The sequence below is a fragment of the Fringilla coelebs genome (assembly GCF_963513975.1).
Source record: "Fringilla coelebs genome assembly, chromosome: 5".
Classification (NCBI taxonomy): Eukaryota; Metazoa; Chordata; class Aves; order Passeriformes; family Fringillidae; genus Fringilla; species Fringilla coelebs.
The window spans coordinates 1,993,407-2,016,800 of NC_140033.1; the positions used below are offsets into that span (position 1 = coordinate 1,993,407).

The following is a 23,394-nucleotide window of genomic DNA, read 5'->3' on the forward strand; positions in this document are numbered from 1 at the left end:
TTAAATCCCCTCACTTGCCATACAACACTGCCCATCCTCTTTCTTTCCCTTATCCATCTGGGAACATCACACATCACAAAACCACCCCAAAAATGATGGAAAAACCCAATTTCCTTCTCCCCAGAGGAGGTGGCAGAGCTCACCCAAGTGGAGGAGCTCAGCAGGGACCACATGAGAAACCCAGGCAGAAGTGGAAATGTGAATTCCTCTCCTCTTCCTTTGGCAGGTGGAGATTATTCCCCAAATTTCCCCATCCCAAAGGCACTTGAATCCAGCCCAGTTGCTTCAAGGGAGCTCCAACTGCCCCAAAATCCCAGCAGAGCAAGGAGCAGGAGCAACATTTGTCATACTGAGAAAGTGAGAGATGAAAAGCAGCCAGAAAAGAAGTGAAAAGTGACATCAAAAAAAAAATTCCAAGACATCCAGGTAAAGTTTTCTCTCAAACAAAAAGAATGGGAATTTAAACTTTCCACTCAGCTCTGGTTTTGTCTTACCAGTTCCTAAACAGTTCATTGCTCACTAAAAATTGTAAGGTCAAAATACAGCTCTTGAGGACATATTTTAAAGAAAAAAAATGGAATATTCAAGTATTTATTATACTCATGTTCATGGAAGTCAAAGGAAGGTCTCCAGTTGGTTTAGATGGCAATAAAAATATTATGCTAAAATCCAAACCAAACATTTTTCATTTCTGCAGTTTGGCTTACAGAAAGATGATTTACGTCCTGGCAACAAAGCAGCACCCAAGATTATATTCCAGAATAAAAAATATCAGATTAAAACCTTTGTGTGCTGGATAAACCAACCCAGAACAGCATGAGCAACCAAAAGGAAGCAAAAACATAAATAAAAATTGCACAAAATTAAATATACACTAAAGGCAGAGCAAGACTGGAATTTTACAAGGAACTTTTTGACTTTATGGCCCCACTCAGCTCCTACCACACCAAAATTTGGATTATGCAAGAGATGCCAATCAGCTTTCCCTGGTTTTTAACCCTCCCAGCAGCTGCTGGCTGCATCCAAAAGCAATAAAGATGTGGAAGTGGATAGGGAGAGGAAGAGTTATCCTGCAAGGCTCCAGTTAATACTGATAAGGGAAAAGCAGCCCCAGAAAACCTGGAAATGAGATGTACAGGACTCTAAGTGGTTCCAGGCTCCAGAAAAAGCAGATGGTCCTTCCTGGCTCTTCTTTCTACACACACAGCTCAGTTAAATGGAAATAAAGTGATTTTTGTTTGTTTTTCTGCAGGGGGATCCCAGCATTGTGTTAGACTAGCTGGACACAAATATAATGACAGGTAAAAGAGCCCCCCACACGAATCTTTTGGCAGGGGCTGGGGTGCAGAGAGGAGCCACAGCAACACAGAGCAGCTGGAAAAGGAATCAAAAATAAACCAGTTGTTATTCTTGGGGGAAAAAAAACTGCTTTACAATGAGTAAATTGTACCAAAAGAATGGGCAGTGCCCACCAGCACCTCCTTTAATTCCTAAATTCAGCTCTCTCTCCCATTGAAAGCTGCTCATGAGCACACAATAAGTGTAATTTAGTCAAACACTAATTAAAATATTGGCCTGGATTAGCAGAGAATTTGGCTTAGATGATCTGATAGTAATTCCTGATGTTCAAATCTTCTTATCTCTCTCTACTTATTAGTACCTACAATGAGCAAAGACCCTTTAGGAAACAGAGATGAAATAAGGCTGAAAAAAGAGCTGTGCTTTGTAGAAGCTAAAAATTGCAAGTTTATAGAAAATAACCATGGCACCAGCACCATTAGGCAGCTTGTTTAAAGGTCACAGGCAGTTTAGAGCAGGGCTTAATTGCCTTAAAAAGAAAACACAGCTAAACACTTGCTTAGTGTAAGAGGAAATTTGGAAGGGTTTAATTCAGCATTTTACAACAAATGATAACCTCAGTGCTAACAAGGTATTTGTCAAAATTCTTTCTTTCCTGACTTCAGACAAATTTTCCCAATCTGTTTACAGTGAAATCTATTTATTCCTTCAAGGGTTCTGCTGAACCCCCACAGGCCTGCAAGTGAGCAGAGATAAAGAGAAAAGTCTCAATTTTTTTTTTTTTCAGGGTGGGCAAAAAAACCAAAATAATGATAGAATTGCAACATCATGGGATCATGAAATAGTTTGGGTTGGAAGGGACGTTAAAGATCACCCAATCCCCATGGGCAGGGACACTTTCTACTGTCCCAGGTTGCTCCAAACCTCATCCAGCCTGGCCTTGGACACCTCCAGGGATCAGGAATCCACAATTTCTCTGGCCAAGCTGTGCCAGGGTCTCACAACCCTCACAGGGAAGAATTCCTTCCTCAATTATTAATTTTTTTACAAGAAAACCAAATCCTTTCTGTCTGGGAAACCAGTCTGTTCAGAATTTGGACAACAGATATGAAAACATGAACACACAACTGAGAAAGGTTTAGAGGAAACAATGTGGTGGGTCATAATTTGAGACAAAAACGAGTTGTACATAAACACAATCTGACAAAAGGGAAAAAGCTGAGCCCTCAGAATAAAAGAGTAAATAAATAAGCAACAACCCAGAAGGTTCCAGCTGCCTCGCTGGTGAATACAACAATGTTGACATTTAAAAGGAGAATTGATCTGCTGCTTTTACAAGGGACTCACTTTCACAAGGCACAGGAAAGGAAAACGACTAAAAGCCAGCTGAAATAAATGTAGGCAGAGCTAAACAAGCAGGTCACTGAATTCCATTTGCAGGAGATAAGGATTGAGCCTGCAAACTGCTGTGGGACAGGAAATCCTCACCCTGCAGCTTTGGGGAGCTGGCAGTGGGTAGAGAGACACAACACTCAAAATGCTGAGCCCTCTCTTCCCTGGAACAGAATTCCCAGAGCAGCCCCTGGTCCCTGTGAGTGCCCCAGGCCAGGCTGGGCAGGGCCTGGAGCAGCCTGGGAGGGTGGGAGGTCCATGGCATGGGGGGCACTGGGGGGATTTAAGGTCCCTTTCCACCCAAACCTGTGAACCAAAGTGCTGTGATGTTGGATCAAACCCTTTTGTGACCCAGAGATGGGGCAACTGATGGGGCAACTAAAATAATTGATTAAATGTTATAATGACATTGATTGTTACAGTGACAATATTAGTGACAGTGCTTTGTGTACTTCACTGTGCACAGCAAACACTAAACAAAGCCATCAGAGAAGTTTTTCCATTCAAGAGAGAGGGGAGAAATGTTGGAAATGGATTTGCAGAGAATTCTCAAAGCCTGACAGAGAGCTCACATCTGTATGCAAACTCTGAGATGAGAAATGCTGACTTAGAAATGCCCTGGGATGGGACAGACCTTGCTGAGAGAGAAATGGAACTGGAAACAAGTTCCAAAGGGTGGCATTACAAATAAGACTGGATCCTTTGGAGAAATAGAACTGAGAAAGATGCACTGCAGTGGGACCCACCAGGGGTAATTTTAGATGATTGGCTTTAAAGCACTTTCAGCATGGTGTGGGTAAAGCTGACAGACCAAGAAACACTTAGAGTGTCTTGTAATTAAGAAATAATTGGCTTCTGATTGTGATGGGGTGAGTTATAACATCTGTATTGTCTCACCCTTCACATGAGACTGAAAATGGAATAAAAGTTTTAAAAATGCTTCTTAGTTGCCCCATCTCTGGGTCAGAAAAGAGCTTAATCCAATGCTGTGAGAGGCAGAACAGCAGCAAGAAACACTCCCAGGTGCCACCCCCTCCCTGTGCCACCCCCTCCCTGTGCCACCCACTGCCTGGCACAGGAGTGTGACAGACTGAGCAAAAGCCATGGAAAAAGTGCCTTGAGAAAAGGGAGGGGAATAAATAAAGCTGGTGGACATGAGTTGTACCTGAGGGCAGTGAGAAAATGTTCACTTCAGCAGGGTTTGTGTTCTCTATTTTTACCCACCTCAAATCTCCACATGGCCCCTAAGTTTATTAGCAATAAAATAAGCAAGGAGCTCCTGAATTTAAGGCTGTAAAATTCCCACATTTTTTGATGGACAATGTAGGGAATCACAGAATGGTTGGAATCACAGAATCCCAAAAACCAAAAGCTTGTGAAGCACTTGCAGCCTCCACTGCTGGCAACACTTAACAAGCACATGATTAAACCTGCTTTAAACTGCATTTATATTTTTTAATTCCAACTTTGACAAGTTTTATCAAGGCTGTGTTTTTAATTCCAGTATCTTTTGGGTATAATGGTTTTCAATTCCAGTATCTTTTGGATTTAATATCTTTTCATTCCAACCTTGACACAAGTTTTATCAAGGCTGTGTTGCAGTAGTTTGGTTGCAAGGTTAATCAGGATGAAAAGTGATGGCTTTTGAGGATGGGCCAGCCAAATAATGGGATACAAGGAAAACTTTAAAAAAAAAAGAAATCCAAGGGTTGGAGATTGTCTCCTACCACAGTACTGTGAATAGGAATTATTAAAATGACCTTGAACTTAAAAACCACCCTGGTGATCCAAAAGCAGAGAGTCTTCAGGTCAAATCATGGAAAACAGGAAAAGCAGAGAGATCAGTGATGATATTCCTGAAAATTCTTGATATTCCTAAAAACAGGAAAAGGAGCAAAGGAACTCAGGGGATGAGGATTAACGAGGAGCTGATGGACAGCACTGAGTGGACAGTCAGATGAGGGAAGAAATTGCTCCCAGTTTTGTTCATCTTTCAAAATCTTGTAAGAATCAACAAGGAAAAAGCAAAGAAAGAGTTATAAATTATGATTGTGGTTCTTTTGCAATATTTTGGGAAGAGCTGAACTGACTCCCCTCCATGGCATGGAAGGATTTGTGAGCAAATGAAGCACAAAAAGGGGGGGACTGACACAGATGACTGAAGCTGAGAGGGTTGGAAAAGCACTTTGAAAGATTCTGAGCTACACACACAAAAAAAGGGCTCAGTTTGCAGGAAAACAGCTCATCCTGGGACAAGCAAACTGATCTGAGGGGGAAAGGAGAGTAAAAAATGTCCAAACAAAAGTGAAAGGGTTATTTTGGACAAACCTGGCTGAAACACCTTAACACAAAGGACAAACAGCTTTTATTTTTCTGAAGTGATCCAATGGCAATGACCAAACACTGTTTTCCCTCTGCCAACTTTTAAATATTTATAAAATTATGTTCCTCACTTGCTGTCCTTTCCTCCAGCTAGAGAAATTTAATTCTTTTGCATTTGCCTCAGTCACCCATCAATCATTCTCCTTCCTCCTCCACTCCTGTAATTCATCAATGTCTTTCTAGCAACAAAGTGCTGGAACCAAAAGTGGAGCTCAAGGAAGAGAGGGGCTAAAAACAAGAGGTTTATCCAACTGCTCACTTGGACCTGAACACAAATTCTGCAATTCCTCCAGCAGCATGGACAAATGACTTCCCTGAAATGGCAGAATTATCTACTGGCATGACAGAATCACCCAAGACTTTTTCCTTTCACTTCTCATTTCCATTTTCATCCCAAATGTTTCAAATGCTTTAGTGAAAACTGAATTTATTACACCTTTCTGCCAGCTTTAAAGCTGCAGTTCAATCAGATTTATTTATCCAGATTTATTCAATCTGGATTATTTTATAGTGTTCCATAACCCTTCAACAATTTTTTCATGGTGTTGCTGCAGTATTTTACTGGGGATAAAATTCTCTTACGACCCAGAGTTTAAAAAAAGAATTCCTGGACAGTCCAATGATTGCTGGAAAAGCATCCTCTGTATTTCAACTCTGCTCCACCCCCATCACAGCCTGATTTCTTATTAAATTTCTTATTAAATAAGCTTTTACTTGGTATTAGCAGAGCCAAGAGCCCCCTGGTGATGCTCTGGAGAGGCCCTGAGGAGAGCTGGGGTCAAGCATGTGGCCATGGAAATCAGCTTTAGGTGCTAAAACTTCATACAAGAATTGCCCTGATAATGCAAATTACAGCAGGAAAAGAGTGAGAGTGAGTCATTGATAATTATGTCCAGGGAAAATAAAATAAAGTGTTTTTAAGGGACAGAAATTCCATGTTCTAATGTGGTTAAAACTAGCCTAAAGTTTGTTTTAAAAAATAATCAAAGCAGTATTTAAGGAAAAATTCAATTAAAAAATTAAATTTTTTAAATACTAAAAAAAATTCTTTAATTTAAGAAATTTAAGGAAAAAACAGGAAAAATACAGACAAGAGGTGAAAAGTGATTTAAAAATAAACACCCCCAGTCCTTCTGCATAAAGAACTTATGAGGATTCTATCAAACTCAACCTGGACAGACCAAATATCCTCAGATCCTCCTTGTGTGGCCCCAGACCTTTCAGACACACAGAGCCCACGATTTCCATGGTTTTTGGAATCACAAGAACATGTTCCATGTTTTATTAATTCCATGGAATTAATAAAATTAACAAAAAACAAGGTGTCTCTTCCTCACCTGTCCCTCACCTTAAAAAATCAGATTTGCCAATCATTAACAATTAATAGAACCCTCACATGAAATGAGACCTCACTTCTCAAAAGAGAGTTTCAATCAGAGCCAAAATTTAAATTGACCTATAAAAACATTTCTGCAGAATGCCAAACAAACCCAGCTCTCTTATTTCCACTTACTTCAGTCCAAAATACCAAACTTCCAGGGCAGCAGCTGAATCCCAGTGCTGCACTAAGGAATGCAGAAAGCAAATGAAAGTGTTTTTATTGATTTTCCTTGTTCCAGCTGAAAGGCAGGCAGTAAATAAAATGCAGGCTGAGAAGTGCATTGTTATTTTTATTTATTTCATTATTCCAGACTACTTAAGGTGTAAGAACTCTGCTCACTACAAGGCATTTTTAATTGAAAGGTTCTCCTTGTGCCATCCTGAGGACAGCCACAGGTGGCAGCTGCAGTCAGGTAATAAAAATGATATTTTTACATCTTAGCCATGCCCAGGGCTACAAGCAGCCTGTGTTTTCCAGGGAGGTGCTGGCACTCCAAAGGCTTTTCCAGAGGGTTAATGTGGAGTGCACAGAACAGTGAGGAGCACTGGAGGTTGTTGAGGACACAGAATCAGAATTTGGGTTGTTAAATCCCATGGCAGGGACACCTCCCCCTGTCCCAGGCTGCTCCAGCCCCCGTGTCCAACCTGGCCTGGAACATTCCAGGGATCCAGGGGCAGCCCCAGCTGCTCTGGAATGAGATGCTCATGATGGGATGAGTAAATATTCTGCACACAGAGCAAAAAGATTTCAATATTTTAAAGCCCTTGTTTGACTCCCTCTTGCCACAGCAAGTGGGGCTCCTTGTCCTCACTGCTCTCCAGGATGTCCCTGCCTTGATTAATTTCTCCTCAATCTCCTCTTCCTGTGCCACCTTCATTTGTTTCCCAGAGCAGCTGGGGCTGCCCCTGCATCCCTGGGATGTCCCAGGCCAGGCTGGACACTGGGGCTGGACACTGGGGCAGTGGGAGGTGTCCCTGCTATGGATGGGATGGGATTTAATGTCCCTTCCAACCCAAACCATTCTGGAATTTCATGATTTCTGCACAGAATTTCCACTTATTAAGAGCCCTCCCAGTTCTCCTGTTGTCACCCAGTCCCTCAGGTGTGTTGTAAAGCCTGTAAAAACACAAACCCACTTTTTTTATAAAATGCCAAATGAGCAGGGAGAAAGCAATCACCTCCAAAAAATCCCCCTGCTATTACTCACATCACATTATTATTTTCCTGACATTAAAAACCTGAAGTTTAAGTCTTTAACACTGGAAAAGAAAGAAAAGTAGGTGTTGGAGCATTCCCTGCTTCTGGAGAAACAAAATACTGACAGCTTTTTATTTCCTGGGAAAAAGAGAGAGGAGAAGGATGAGCCCATGAGGAAAACACCAATTCCTCACTCTGTAACACAAGGGTGGGGGAAGTGAAGTGAAGAATAATCAAAGGGCTCCATCCTTCCTTCTTCCCACCTTCATTCTTCCTTCTTGTCTTCCTAATAAAAAAAAATCAGGTGGAAATAGCAATGATCCTCCCTCTTATCCCATGGATAGATTTCTGCAGTTTCAGTGTTTATTACCTGACACAAAACCAAAGCAGCCTAAAGAGTTTTAATTTAACTGTATAACATGACCTTAAATTACTTTATTCAACAATATTTCTTCACTGTTCTCAGCATTTCAGCTCCTAAATTATAGAAACAAATGGCAAATATGAAGTTTTCCCTATGGGGACCTCATGGGTCAACAATGGAATCAGAAGAATTAAAGTAACAGCACAGATCTCCATGATCTTGAGCTAATTAATTTATTAATTACTGTGCAGAGCACAGCCCAGTGCTGGGGAGACTGGACATGAAAATGTTTCCTGCGAGGGTGAATGTCCTGTCCTGGCCACTGCTGATCTCTGCCTTCTGGTGGGGGGGAGCACTCCCAGAACCCCTCCTGTGGAAGAACTTGGATTCCTCATTCCAGCAGCCAAGCTCAGGCTCCAAGGGAAGTGAAATCACTGATGTGACAGTGGGAAGTGACAGTGTCCCTGGCCCCTGCTCACTCCCCTCTCTGGAGCCTGTCCTTAGGAAGCTGCTCCTGGCTCAGAATTTCCCCTCAGCAGCAGATCACAGAATCATGGAATGGTTTAGGTTGGAGAAGAGCTCTCAGATCATCAAATGCAACATTCCCAGCACTGGCCCATGTCCCCAAGTGCCACAGGCACATGGCTTTAAATCCCTGCAGGGATGGGGACTCCACCACCACTGCCCTTTCCATGAAGAAATTCTCCCCAATATCCATCCTGACCCTCCCTTGGCCCAGCCTGAGGCCATTTCCTCCTCCTGTCCCTGCTCCCTGGAGCACAACCTGGTCCCCCCTGGCTGTCCCCTCCTGGCAGGGACTTGTGCAGAGCCAGGAGGTCCCCCCTGAACCCTTTTCTTGTTTTACATTAAACAAAAACCAGCCCCAAATGGCTGCACGTGCACTGAAGTGCCCCATAAAAGGGAATATTGCTGTCAGTAATTGGGTGTGTGAAAAGCCAGCTCCATTTCAGGCAAATGTACAAACTCACTCTATCAAAAAGGCACATAAAGAAATGGAAAATAACTAAAATGCATTCCAGCTCCAACAGGCATTTTATCTGTTCCAGACATTCCCAAATTCTCCAAAGCTTCACAATTCAAAGGATGCTGGAAATGGGTTCTTTTAGACACCCTGTAATGTGCAATTATAGGACAGCAAACCTGATCCTACTGCCTGTGCTCCTGGAATTATCAAGATGCTGGAGGAACACACAACAGGAACACCTGATATTTGTGTGCTGCTCTGGCTGGATACAGAATCAGAAAGGAAAAAAAGCTGTCACTTAAAAAAAAAAATCTTAACTTCATACAAATGTAAGCTGTCACAAAGTACCTCTGCATTGTGTTTATCCAACTGGGAAAAGCTGCCAGTCTTTTATTAACAATCCTTGCCTGCATTACTCAGTCACTGCACATTAGAACCAGCAGCTGGAGAGTTTTGAGTGATAATGAAACCTGTAACAAGCCATCCTCAGCCTTCTTTTCCAAACAATAAGGGAATTAAAATTTCAATTTAAATGCAGAGGTTTGAAACACGCTTCAGTGGCAAAATTACTTCAATTAATGTGAGTGGAATACAAAGAGCAGGCTGCAGGGATGGGATGCAGCAGGCTGGAATGATGCCTTTGGAGGGGCTGCAAAGGTCTGATTCTGGATCACAGGGCTACAGGAACAGCATCAATCAGGGCTGCCAGTGCAGGGGAGAGCTGCAAACTCCTGCTCAGAGCACTTTGGGCTTCTCCTGAGCCATGAGCAGCTGTTTACCTTGAGGAATGAAACCAAAGGACAGGCAGATCTATGGACACCGTGCCTCCCTGACAGATCAGGAATGATTTTACATAATGTTCCTATCATATCAAAGGAGAAGGGAATTATCCCCAGCCAGTGAGTGATTACAACATCTCAGCCTCACAGAGCTCTGTTAACACAAGATGGCAAAAGCCAATGAGCCTGCAGTGATTTTTGGCCAGGGAAAAGCTCCAAATGCAGGTGAATTACTGTTTCTTTATACAGGCACATTTGTCTTCAAATGAGAATTGCAAGTGTCAATGAGTGGCTGAAATTGAGTGTTCAATTTCCACTTGAGGTTTCTCTGCATTCCTTGATATATATTCAAAAAAGCCCATGAACTAACAGCTGCTTTTTATATCATTACTATTTGATTTATTAGAAAATATTTGCTATGCTGAAAACAAAAAACAACCAAAGAGAGCAGCAGCAGAAATGCTGCAGAAGTCTATAAATCAGAGAGATCTAATGCTGTCTCTCCCTCACAGCCACAGGCAACTTTACCCAAGCACACTTATTTATATACACACAAGTGTTTATATTTAAAATAAACGTACACAAAATATTGCAAACCAGTAAATATCAAATACACAGGTTGAAAACCGTTTCTAAAGCATAATGGGCGAGAAATCTTAAGCAAGGTAATTTTTCTTCTTACACTTCCTAACACAGATTTTGAACAGGAAATAATTACTTATTTGGCATTTTGAAAATATTTTTTTTAATTCAAAAAGGAATCCACCAAAAAAACCCTAAAAAAACAAAAAAAAAAAACCACCCAAAACAAAACACCACCAGAAAAACAAGCCCAAAACCAACCAAACCAAGCAAACTGGTGAAAAAGGCACCAACATTTCAACTCATACTGTTGATACTCAAATGTGAGTATCATATTTTGGTACCTACACTGGACACCCTTAATTTCCACCTCCTTTTTCACATCTGACAACTGAAAACATCAGGCAAACACCACACTTGGAGTCTCCCATTTCTGGAGCTGCTCAAGGCTAGGCTGGACAGGGTTTGGAGCAGCCTGGGACAGTGGGAGGTGTCCCTGCCATGGCAGGGTGGCCCTGGATGGGATTTCAGATCCCTTCCAGCCCAAACCATTCCATGATCCTGTGACTGCAGCAGGGCTGGCACAGGATGAGGAACAGAAAAACAAAAGGAAGGTGATGGCAGAGTGAAAGCAGACATGAGGATGTGACAAAAACAACAAAAACCAGGTGGGTTCCACAGGCCATGGCATGGGAGTGGCATCCAGCTGTGGGAAATCCAGCACAGAGAACAAGGTGAAGTTTACAAAGTCATGTTTAAGGTGAAATAAGATAAAGGAAAAAGGAGGAAATTAAAGCTCAGGGTGACAATTTTCAGCTCTTTCTCCTGTTGGGTAATGACTTATTAAAAAGAGAGGCACAAAGGGCAGTGAAGGGGAAAAAGCCAACAAAATAAGACAATAAAAAGATGGCCTTAAAGGCACTGTCTGGCAAAAAGGGGCAAGAAACAGAGGTAGCACTTTTGCCTCTACTTTTTGTGGCTCAGGATGGAAAGGACCTGTGGAGAATATCAAATCCACTTCCCTGCCCAAGCACGGGCTCCTAGAGCCATGTCCAGTCTGGATGTGGAAATTTGCCACACAGGGAGACTCCAAAACCTCTCTGGGTCTATAAAGCTTGAACCTGTTCAAGTGTTCAACCATCCCTACAGTAAAAAAGGGCTGGTCTAGGGTCAAACTATTCCTTGTGTTTCAGGCTGTGCCCATTCCTCTTCTCCCATCCCTGGGCACCATAAAGGAGAGTCTGGCTCTGCTTCCTTTGCACCCTCCCATGAAACATTAATAACCATCAAGAACATCTCCCTGAGGGTTCTCTCAGCCTCTCTCCACGTGTGAGATGCTCCTGAACCATCCCTGCAATCCCCCACTGGTCTGGACCCAGTAACTCCACCTGCCTTTACTGGAGAGGCCAGGACTGGGCTGAGCCCTCCACATATCAGAGTGAGAAGAGAAGAATCACCTCTCTTGTTTTTAATTCCTAAAGATACTTCCAGGAAAGGAAGGACTGAAGCCTGGTCAGGAAATGTGTTTGTTAAGTTTAGAAAAAGAAAGATTGTTATTAGAGAAATCCAGGAAACTCCTGGACTGTGGCATTCACATTCTCTGAACAGACATAATTCTCTCTCTCCAAGTTTTTTTCCTGGAGAAGCACAGAGAGAAGAAGAGGAAAACAATTCTTATCTCTATTCTCTGCTCCTGTTGTTTTTGCACATGTGGAATGTGTTAGGAAGATTGTTTACCTGAAGTGATTTGTCATTTGGATTCTGCTAAGAATTGCTTTGTTTCCTTGGCCAATCGCTCAAAGCTGTGTCCTGACTGTCAGGAGACAGTCACAAGTTTTCTTTGGTATTCTTTGTAGCATAGGATGTCTTTAATATAGTGCAGTATAATGCAATATAATATAGTTTAATAAAGCAATTGTTCAGCCTTCTGAATCACTGGAGTCAGATGCCAATCATTCCTTCACTGGGGGCACCCTGATTTTACTATGCTGGACAAGACTGGAACTGTAAGGTAAGCTAATAAAAGAGATGGAACTGGAGAGAGAAAACACTTGAAGGAAAGGAGAAGAAGAGATTAACCAGGAGCTGGGAGTAAGCAGAAAGGATCAAGAGCCCTGAGAAAAGAATCACAGAGTCACAAAAGCAATTAGGGTGGAAAAGATGTCTGAGATGATCAAATCCAACCTATGGCCAATCCCCACCACTGAGTGCCACATCCAGGAATTCACTGACACCTCCAGGAGTGGGGACTCCAAACCCCTCATGACAGTTAATTCCCACCTCTGATCACCCTTTCTGTGAAGAAATTCCTCCTAATGCCCAACCTAAACCTTAAGCCTTGTCCTGTCATGCAGACAATGAGGCAAACCCATCTACATTGTGCAAGAACCTCCCTGTGAATAATGACCCAGGAGGTGAGTGCACTCTGGGGATGAAAGGAGGGACACAGGACAGTTCCTTCTATTACAAAAATGGGTTTGAAATAATTGGGAAGATTTTAAGAAAGATGATGATCAGACAGGGGTCTGGAAAATTAATTTTGAAATAAAGCATGAGACTGCAAAAGAAGGAGATGGGAGGGGAAGGGGACAAAAAAGGGGCAAAAAGGGGATGGAAAGGGGATAAAAAAGGGGCAAAAAGGGGATGGAAAGGGGACAAAAAAGGGGCAAAAAGGGGATGGAAAGGGGACAGAAAAGGGACAAAAAGGAGATGGAAAGGGGACAGAAAAGGGACAAAAAGGAGATGGAAAGGGGACAAAAAAGGGGCAAAAAGGGGATAGAAAGGGGGCAAAAAGGATGGGGGGGTAAAAAGGGGGTCCAAAAAGGGGATGGAAAGGGGGCAAAAAGGGGAGGGCAAAAAGGGACAAAAAAGTGGGGACAAAATTGGGGGGAAAAAAATGGGGGGAAGAAATGGGGGGAAAAAATGGGGGGACAAAAATGGGGGGACAAAAATGGGGGGACAAAAATGGGGGGACAAAAATGGGGGGACAAAAATGGGGGGACAAAAATGGGGGGACAAAAATGGGGGTGGAAAGGGGGCAAAAACAGGATGGAAAGGGGGCAAAAAGAGGAGGACAAAATGGGAGGCCAAAAAGGGGATGGAAAAAGGATGGAAAGGGGGAAAAAAGGGGAGGACAAGAAGGGGAGGACAAAAAGGGGGACCAAAAAGGAGTACCAGCATGTCGGTGGCGTTGAGGTAGCGCTTGCTGGCCATGCACTGCTCCAGCTTCTGAGGGACCTGCTTGATGTTCTCAATCTCATCCAGGAGGTTCAGGACGTGCTTGTGCTCGATGCCCTCGATCCAGAGCTTGCGCAGCTCGTCCCGTTTGCAGTGCAGCAGCATCTTGCAGGACAGCAGGTTCTCCTTCACCTGCAGCAGCACAGCAAGGGTTAATGACGTCTGCCCCTGCAACTGAGAGCAGCCCTTCCCCACTTTTATTAGGAATTCCAAAAATATCACCAGGGTAAAAGCAAATCTGATTTCCTTTGTGCTGTCTTGGCTGAGAAGAACTTTACAGACCCTAAAAACTGAACTTCTCTCATAGTGAAATGTTCTTTAATGCAAGTTTTATATCACTAGTGAAAATTTAACTGAAGTACCACAATCCAATGAAACCCAGGTCCTGTTAGCCACAACCAAAAACCAATTCAGTATTTTGGCAAACAGCAAGCCTCTAATTTTCTATGGAAGCAAATAAACCACCACTAATTTTCCTGCTGCAAACATTTTCCATCTGCCTATTAAATCTTTTGGCAGTCTCCTCCTTTCTTCAAGTTTGGTGTTTTTTCTCTGAAACAAGACCAGCTAAGAATAAAACTATTTTCCTAATATATTGAGCAATACCAGGGTTTTTTTGGAAGAGAAGTTTTAATCAGAACATTTATGAGTTCAAATCAGCATTTCCATTATTTATCAGGCCATTACAAACCCTTGAGAGCTGCCATGCAGTTTGGTTCTGAGCCTCATGCCATCATCCAAGTGACAAAATCTCTAATTTTTCTCCATTTAGGCAACACCAAGAGTTTTCCTTCTCCATTCCCTCAACTCACAGCATTCCCTGCTTTCACATTCTCCCTGGTAAGGTCAGTGTAACCTAGCTTTTCCTGCTTAATGCAAATCAACAATCCATACCAAAACGTGGAAGCAATTAGCAGCACAGCTTCACACATTGCCTTCACACCACTCTTGTTTTGTGATAAGTTATGAATACTTGGGGCCCAACCTTTTCTCAGGCTGAACTCTCACTGAATTACACATGAAGAGAGACACTCAGAAAGAGCCCTTCGATTTATTTTTAAATAATGAGCCTTTAAAGCACTCCACAAATCCCACTTCAGCTGCACTTTCTCCTACCTTGTTCACCTGAAGGCAGTTAAAAAAATAAAATCTATGTGAAAAACACATCAGTGGACCAATACTGGACACTGGTAAATAAAAACAGCTCCATAAAGCAGCCTCTGTCCAGAGACAGGAGAGTTTGAGATTTAAAAACTGCACTCTAAAATGTCCTTCTGAAAAGAGAAGCACGGAAAAATCCTCAGCCAACAAAAAAAACCTTCATCTAGGAGTGATAAAAAGCAGAGGCAAACTAAAACTCACACAGATCATTCCACATCTAATCCCTGTTCAATACATTAATTGGAAATGTTCCAACGGCCTGGCACTGCTTCATCAGTGGACTGCAGCTACAGAGAGCCAAATTAGGTCACCAAAACAACCATGGGGCCAGGAGGAATCTCGTCAGACATTCCTGCTCCTGTCCTTGCAAGAAAGATCATCAACTCCATCCACATCTGGGTGTGGGAATCCATCAAATCAGAGGGATTTGGGAAGCTGCAAAGGCAGGGCAGAGACAGCAGAGCTGTGGCTGGAGCTGAGCAGCAGCCATGAGATTGGGCAGCAGAACAATGATGGCAGAAGCAGAAAAGGGAGGACAAATAGAACAATGGCCTGGGCGTTAATGCTTGTCTGGAATGACTCCTGAGCTGCAGGAAAGTTCATCCAGTGAGATGTGAGGGAGCTCTGGGCTGGATAAGGGAGCTCTGGGCACTGTGGGTCAGGCTCACAGCAGGGGCTGTGTCTGCAATGAGCAGCATTGTTTAACCAGAGGGACGTGTGCTGGCAGTGGCTGGATGGAGCTGCTGTCCCTGTGCTTTGGCTTTGTGGGACTGCCCAGAACACTGTGAAAGTGAGCTGTGACACTGAGCTCTTGCTCTGCTGCCTGGCTGGGAGCTGCTGGCATCTTCCCATTGCCATAGCCATGGAATGGGGCTGATGCTGGAAAATCAAACAGCTCAAGGCACCTTCCCAGCAGCCCCATCCCATCTGGGATTTGCACAGAGACCCCAGCCCGTGATACTGGGAGCAGGGCAAGGAATGAACAGCAGATCTTTAAAAAAACCTCCCCTTGGGAGTCCAAATTGGTTCTGCTTCATAATTCAGTTTTACAGAGGCAACACCTCTGTAGCTAAACCCAAAACTAAACATTTCCCACCAGGAGTGGGAAAGAATTGACTAGAAAAAGCACATGCCCAGATGTCAGAACCCAGGACATCCCTCTGGCTGTCCTGGAGGGCTCCAGCCCCTGCCAGGGGGCTCAGAGACCCTGGCACAGAGCCCAAGACCCCTGTGCCTTTGATTATGGCCCATGGAAAAAATTACCAACTTTATATGAAGAATTACAAGTAAAGAGAGTTTAAGCAGAATAACAGTTAGTTTGTAATAGGGTGAAAAGTAAATTTTTGGGGTTTTAGAACGGGGGCTCGGGGTCCCAAGATGCAGGAATTTGGGTGTGCCCTGTCCTTCTTCCTTTTTCTTCTTGGCCTTCATCTTCTGGGTGATGCTGGCACTTTTGGATTGGTTTAAGGCAGAAGCTCAGTGTCTAACACAGGTGATTGGGAAGTTATGGTAAATACTGTACACATAGTTTTTAGTATAAAAGATAAAACCACCCTGGGGCAGGCAGAGTGCCTCTGTCTGTCCTGCTGAGCGGACCTCAGCAGGACAGGAGAAAGAATTTTATAGATGAGAAACAATAAACAACCTTGAGAATGAGACCAGAAGAATCCTGACTCCTTCTTTGGCTGCTGGGCTGGGAAAAGAGACTATGTGACACATCTTGGGGTCACTGTGAGCAGCAGAGATTCTGAGCCCCAGAAGGATCTGGAATATCTGTCACTTGTACAAGTCCCACCTTGCACAGAGGGGAACACGAAGAGCAAGCCTGGGAGTGTAACACAGATTGATGACAAACCAGATCTGGGGCCTCCTGTGAGATCAGGTCAAAACCACTTCAATACATATTGACCAAAACCAATAAGCAAACTTAAATACCAAAAGGTCCCTCACCCTCACAGTCATTCTTCTAGGTGGGACCCAAAGGTCACACCACTCTCTGCTTGTGTTGACCTCTGCAAAGCTTTGCACACTGTGTGAAACCAGGCCACTGCCTACAGTTGATTTCAAATTTAGTGGAATTGATCTCTGCTTTCAGAGTGCTGAGCTTTGTCCATAAATCCTGGAATGAACCCTTACCCTTGGAAAGCAGCAGAATGCTCTCATTTTCTTTGAAAATGTTAAATGAATTTTCAAAGCCAGAAGGGTCAGTACGTAACCCAGCAAGGGTAAAAATTTGCTGCTCCTAAAGCACTCCTGGGAAAGGTTTTAAGCTGAAGCTTCCACAGAGCCAGGAAACAAATTAAAGTAAGAAAAATTTGGTGCCTGTTTTGCAAAGTATAGGTACAGCAAACTGCACAAGAAGTGCAAAATAGGAGCCCAAAGAACTCTGCTGCTGCTGCAGGGACAGAGCAGCTCAAACAAGTCCCCAGATTTATTTACTGGCACCATACCCTAAAGTGTGAGAACTCAAAATGCAGAAAGATTTGGGGGCACGGAGTTCATGGGCATTCACACAACACAGCTGAGCTTGGAAATAGCATCAAAATTCATATTCTGTGAGCAAAAAGTAAGATGATGAATCACCCAGACTATTCAAGAGGTGGTTGAAGGCCAAGATAGCAAAACATGAAAAGATGAGATGGAAAGGTGTGAGCTCAGCAGCCCTGGAGACTTCAAAAACCTGAGAGCAACATGCCCAGACAATAAATGAACAGGGGCACTGCAGAGCTTTGTGCTTCACATCCACCTCTCAGTTTGACTTTTAACAACTCCTGTTCTCAGGGAGATCCAGCTGAAAATGCTGCCAGTCAGACACAGCTTGGGACAATGCTGGGAATGGAGGGTCCTGCAGTGACAGAGTCACTGGTACTCAGGCCTAGCTTACAGTTAGAGTCATGCCAAGATGTGGGGTTGAAAGGAACTTAAAAATCATCTTTAAACCCCTGCTATGGCAGGGACACCTCCCAGTGTCCCAGGCTGCTCCAGCCCCAGTGCCCAGCCTGGCCCTGGACACTGCAGGGATGCAGGGACAGCCCCAGCTGCTCTGGCAATCCCAGCCCAGGCAGGAATTCCTCATTGCCAAGATCCCATCCATGTCGCTATGATATTTTCTGAAAAATCCCTTTGCCAGGATTTTACTCCCGAGAAGCCTCAGAGGAAAAGAAAAACAATAATTATCTGCTGCTGTGGAATGCAACAAGTGCATCTTTGATTGGTCCATGTTGGTTGTTTTTAATTAATGGCCAATCACAGTCCAGCTGTCTCAGACCCTCTGGTCAGTCACAAGATTTTATTTTCATTCCATTCCTCGTCTTTCCTTGCTAGCCTTCTGATGAAATCCTTTCTTCTATTCTTTTAATATAGTTTTAATACATCATTTTCTTCTAAAATAATATATATCATAAAATAATAAATCAGCCTTCTGAAACATGGAGTCAAGATTCTCATCTCTTCCCTTGTCCTGGGATCCCTGCAAACACCACCACACATCCATGGCTGCCCTCTGGCAGTGGGAGCCATTCCCTGGGTGCTGTCCCTGCAGGCCTTGTCCCCAGTCCCTCTGCAGCTCTCCTGGAGCCCCTGCAGACCCTGGAATGTGTTGGAAGCTCTCCCTGGATCTCCTCTCCAGGTGAGCACCCCCAGCTCTCCCAGGCTGGCTCCAGAGCAGAGGGGCTCCAGCCCTGGAGCAGCCCTGGGGCCTCCTCTGGACCTGCTCCAACAGGGTTGGACACAGTACTCCAGGTAGGAATTTAGCAGGAATTTACTGGTAACAGAACTTTCTCAACTCAATTTTCATTCCATTCAAAATGATGATGAGAAGCTGGAAAAACAGAAAGAGAAACAAAAAGCCTAAAACAGAATGTTGGAGCTTCCATCATTGGTGGTTACTGGTAGCAAAACTACCAATAAAACAACAGCAGCCAGGAAAAAAGCAGATTTGCCGCAGGAGCACAGCCTGTGGAGCTGACACATGTTGGATTATGGTCTTCAGAGATGGGGCAACTAAGAAGCATTTTAAAAACTTTTATTCCATTTTCAGTCTCATGGGAAGGCTGAGACAATACAGATGTTATAATTCACCCCATCACAATCAGAAGCCAATTATTTCTTAATTCCAAGACACTCTAAGTGTTTCTTGGTCTGTCAGCTTTACCCACACCATGCTGAAAGTGCTTTAAAGCCAATCATCTAAAATTACCCCTGGTGGGTCCCACTGCAGTGCATCTTTCTCAGTTCTATTTCTCCAAAGGATCCAGTCCTATTTGTAATGCCACCCTTTGGAACTTGTTTCCAGTTCCATTTCTCTCTCAGCAAGGTCTGTCCCATCCCAGGGCATTTCTAAGTCAGCATTTCTCATCTCAAAGTTTCCATACTGATGTGAGCTCTCTGTCAGGCTTTGAGAATTCCCTACCAATCCATTTCCAACATTTCTCCCCTCTCTTGAACAGAAAAAACTTCTTTGATGGCTTTGTTTACTGTTTGCTGTGCACAGTGAAGTACACAAAGCACTGTCACTAATATTGTCACTGTAACAATGTGTCTTAGGTTGAGAGATGTCAGTGGGGCTGCGTGTTCTGTCCCCATCTGTCAGAGCTGGGGCAGTTCTCTCTGTCCATGGGGCAGTTTTCTCTCTCTCTCCCACAGCCCATCCTCCCTCCAGCAGATCTCTGCTGTCCATGGCCACTGAGTGTCCCTGCAGGGCTGATCCAATTCCACCATCCCATGGGGAGATGCTGCGCCCAGGGCAGGAGCCAAGCATTCCTACCTGGATACAATCTGCCCTGGAACAGCACAGCAGCCTTTGCCCCCTGCATTCCCAGAGGAGCAGCTTTCTCCTGCCCTGCATTCCCAGAGGGAGAGCAGGCCCATCTCCAGCAGCCCTGCAGCTGCAGAGGAAAACTCCCCCCTTGTGCAGGATCCTGCTGCAGCAGAGCCACAGCTGGCACTGCAGGAGGGCTGAGCCCCCCTGGGATGGGGCTGTGCCCCCACCCTGGCACACAGGGGACAGGGACTGCTCCTCTCACTCTGCCACTGTGTTGGTTTCTTGCGCATTGGTATTTTTAATTTTCCTAGTAAAGATCTGTTATTCCTATTCCCTTATTTTTTCCTAGAAAGAACTATTTCCATTCCCATACATTTTCCTAGTAAAGATCTGTTACTCCTGCTCCCATGTCTTTGCCTGCAAGCCCCTTAATTTCAAAATTACACTAATTCAGAGGGAGGGGGTTTGCATTTTCCATTTCAGGGGAGGCTCCTCCCTTCCTCAGCAGACACCTGGCTTTCCAAACCAGGACACAACGTATATTAACTCCAGAAATCCATGTCCCACATGCCAAAGACAGAGCCCTGAGGCTGGCACCTGCTTGATCTTGTTGCGGGAGTTGGTGATGCGCTCGGTGATGCTCTGGTAGGTGCGGATGGCCGTGGTCAGCTCCGTGTAGTGCTGCACGATCAGCTCGTCCAGGTCGCGGTCGCACTTCTCGTACGCCTCCTCCAGCCGCCCCTTCTCGTTCTCCCGGTCCTCCACGTCATCGCTGGTGGACAAAGTCCTGAGGACACCAAAATGGCAAAAGTTACTGGGAGTTTGTTTGGTAGAGATATGGGGGGGGATAGAATATAAGGAAATAAAGATGGTGTAGAAAGCAATCTCACCCCTAAGGAGCTGCAGCTGGGCCAATGAGCAAAGATCAGGAACAGGCCTGACTTTAACAGGCACAGCTGTGCCCAGTGAGAAGAAGAGTGCTGTGAGAGAGTGGGGTGGCTGGGTGAGAGGGGAACTGCAGTCAGTGCTCTGAGGAGCTGCCCACAAGAAACACCAAGAAGGTGTGAAACCTTTGTGATAAGGAGACAAGAGTATGGATCCCCTGCAATAAGATCACAACCGAGATCAATGCACTGTGAGAAAATAAACCCCATCAATACTGTGGTTTATTGCTCTGCCAGTTTTCAAACCCCTCATATTATTATCGTTGCCTCTTGGAATGAAAGGATGGTGTCACAGGATTTTCTGAAAAATCCTTTTACCAGAATCTTTTCTCCTGAGAAGCTGGGAAGCTTCAGCTTCTCCATGTTTTGCTCCTCTGGAATGTGATTTGGAGAATTGTTTACCCAGCATGTGAATTGTTTTTACTTGATGACCAATGACAGCCACCTGTGTCGAGGCTGTGAGCAGTCACAAGATTTTATTATCATTCCATTGTTTGCAAGCCTTCTGATGAAATCCTTTCTTCTATTCTTTAGTGTAGATTTAGTATATAATTTTCTTTTAATATAATATATATAATAAAATAATAAATCAGCCTTCTGAAATATGGAGTCAAGATTCTCATATCTTCCCTCGTCCTGGAACCCTTGTGAACACTACCACAGGATGGGACTGTTTTGGGGCTGAGAACGATTTATTGCTCAGACAAACATCAGTCTCAGAGGCTGTGAGATTTTAAAGAAGCAAGCAGTCATCCACAGCTCAAGAGCAGTCACAAGTTTCTTTGTTACAAAGCAATATAGAACTTTCTAAACCAATAAACAGTCGCCACAGGGTTTGTTTTGCTTTTCTAACTTATCACCTACACTTACTTCTGCTGCACTGTAGATACTTTTGTCCAATAGGCTTCTGTCTCACGTGCACAAATATAGTTCTATTACGACTTCTAAACTCTTAGCTTATTCTCTACAACCACACCCCTGCATTGTAAACTCTTCACCATCTTATCAATATAGTTTCTCACTTATTTAAGGCATATTCTTACTTACAATATAGAAACATAAGTTTATTATTTTCCTGCTGAATATCTGTGTATTGTATTTTTACATCATCCCAAGCTTCTCCCAAGGGTGCAAATCAAAGCCTTCTGTATGTGGAAGTTTCTATTTTTCTGATTCCCACACCTTCAGAGCTTTTCTTTTCCCTTTTCAGGGAGAGTTCTCTGTTGGTTATCACATTGCCAGACAATCACTAATACAGGCACAATGTAACATCTGAAATATTTATTGATTTATTATTTATGAAGAGTTATAAGCAAAAAAATCTAACTTTAGTCTTGGGAATCGGTGCAACTTGTGCAATGTTGCAGTTCCTGTAACTTATCTGCCAAAGGTAAGGGATGTCAGAGGGACACAGAGAAATCCATCACAAATCTCTCCAGGTCTTCCACCAGTCAGTGTTCAAACATAGACCAATACAACAAGAAAAGGCCCCATGACCCTATTCCCCCCTCTCCCCCACCTCAATTATTTTAACTTTTAACATCATGTAGTAAGATTCTTTTTCTTGAAATCAATTAAGTTTGACTTTGCAACAAAACTGCTGAAGATTTTGTGAAACTGGACATAGCTCAAAGCTTCTTGATGTCACTCCAGATTCAGGAATCAATGCAATCTTCTCCTTCTCCCTTTGTGAGGATAAAAATCTCAGAAAGAGCAGGAAGAACCTTTTCCTGATATCCAGCCTCAACCCCCCCCCCGACACAGCCCCAGGTACCTCTAAAGCACCTGCACATAACTGAAATGAAGTCCCCCAGGACCTGTCCCTGTCACAGAGAGCAGAGATCAGAGCTGCCCCTCCTGAAGAAGCTGCAGCCCTCCATGAGTGTCCCCTCAAAGCAGCTTCTTCCAAAGCATAAAACTCATTGCATTTCTTGTTCCATGCTGCATGGTAGCTACAGGAACAGGAATCCTTTCTCATGCCATTACATTAATATTCTACTCCCAAACCTTTTAAGTGTGTCTTAAATCAGCTTTTCACAAAACAAAATTAAATTATATTTTAGTCAAAGCTCTTTAAAAAGGCTCTGAGAAGTAGGAACACTAGACAAGGTTGCTCAGGGCCCAGAAAATATAAATTTTAGTGAAAGGCCCCTTGCCCATGACCATCTTCAAGTCCTTTCCAATCCAAACCACTCCATGACTCTAAAATGGAAATCACGTGCAAGGCTGGCAGAAAGTCATGCTCTGTTAAGAGCCCTTACAGATAAATTCATTTTCTTTGTGAAAAACTGCTGATTTCTGCTGGAAGAATGTTCTTCAGGATGGCTACACTGGACACAAGAAATATCCAGCTCAGGAATTGACATTTTGTTTGAGTTTGGAGCTGCCTGTCCCAGCAGTTAATGAAAACATCCATCCTCTGTGACCTGCGGCAGAGATCGAAGGAGATTCCTGCATGGAGACAGACAAAGGAGCAGCAGAAGCAAACTGTTCCAGAGCACAGTCCAGGAAAGTTGGTAGTTTTAATCAAACCAAATTCAATTTCACAATTCTGGATTTGCCACAGAATCCATCTGCAGTGCCAGCAGTTGGTTAGAAAAGCTGCAGATCTCTCTCCAAAGCTAAGACTACATTGCTCATGTCAGAGGATTCCACTGCTCCAGCAAATCCCCATCCAATCCAGGCTTCCTAACAAATCCCAGCCATTTTTTAAAGCAGATTTATATTGTGTTGCTCAGTATTTTTGTCCTTGCATTTGAATTTAGCTTGTCCTGTCTATAGGAAAAATACATTTTGTTAAAAACATCTGCCCAGCAAAGCAGAGCTGTTTGTGACTCCTGAGAGGTCCCAGCAGTTCCTATCTCAGAAATAACAAAAGTGGCAGAAGGACAAAGCCAGGACAGCTGGAAATCAGAAACCTTGGAGATCC

The 23,394-nt window shown here is 43.7% G+C and overlaps 1 protein-coding gene across 2 annotated transcripts in view; it reads right to left on the bottom strand.

Moving 5' to 3' along the window:
- Positions 1–23,394, bottom strand: part of EXOC4 (exocyst complex component 4) — a 354,271-nt gene that overhangs the window by 314,742 nt on the left and 16,135 nt on the right. For both annotated transcript variants that reach the window (XM_084205380.1, XM_084205381.1), the window contains exons 2-3: positions 20,119–20,308; positions 13,536–13,730 (exon numbers count right to left, since the gene is read on the bottom strand). In XM_084205380.1, coding sequence (XP_084061506.1) covers positions 13,536–13,730; positions 20,119–20,308 — 385 coding nt within the window. The remainder of the gene's footprint in view (positions 1–13,535; positions 13,731–20,118; positions 20,309–23,394) is intronic.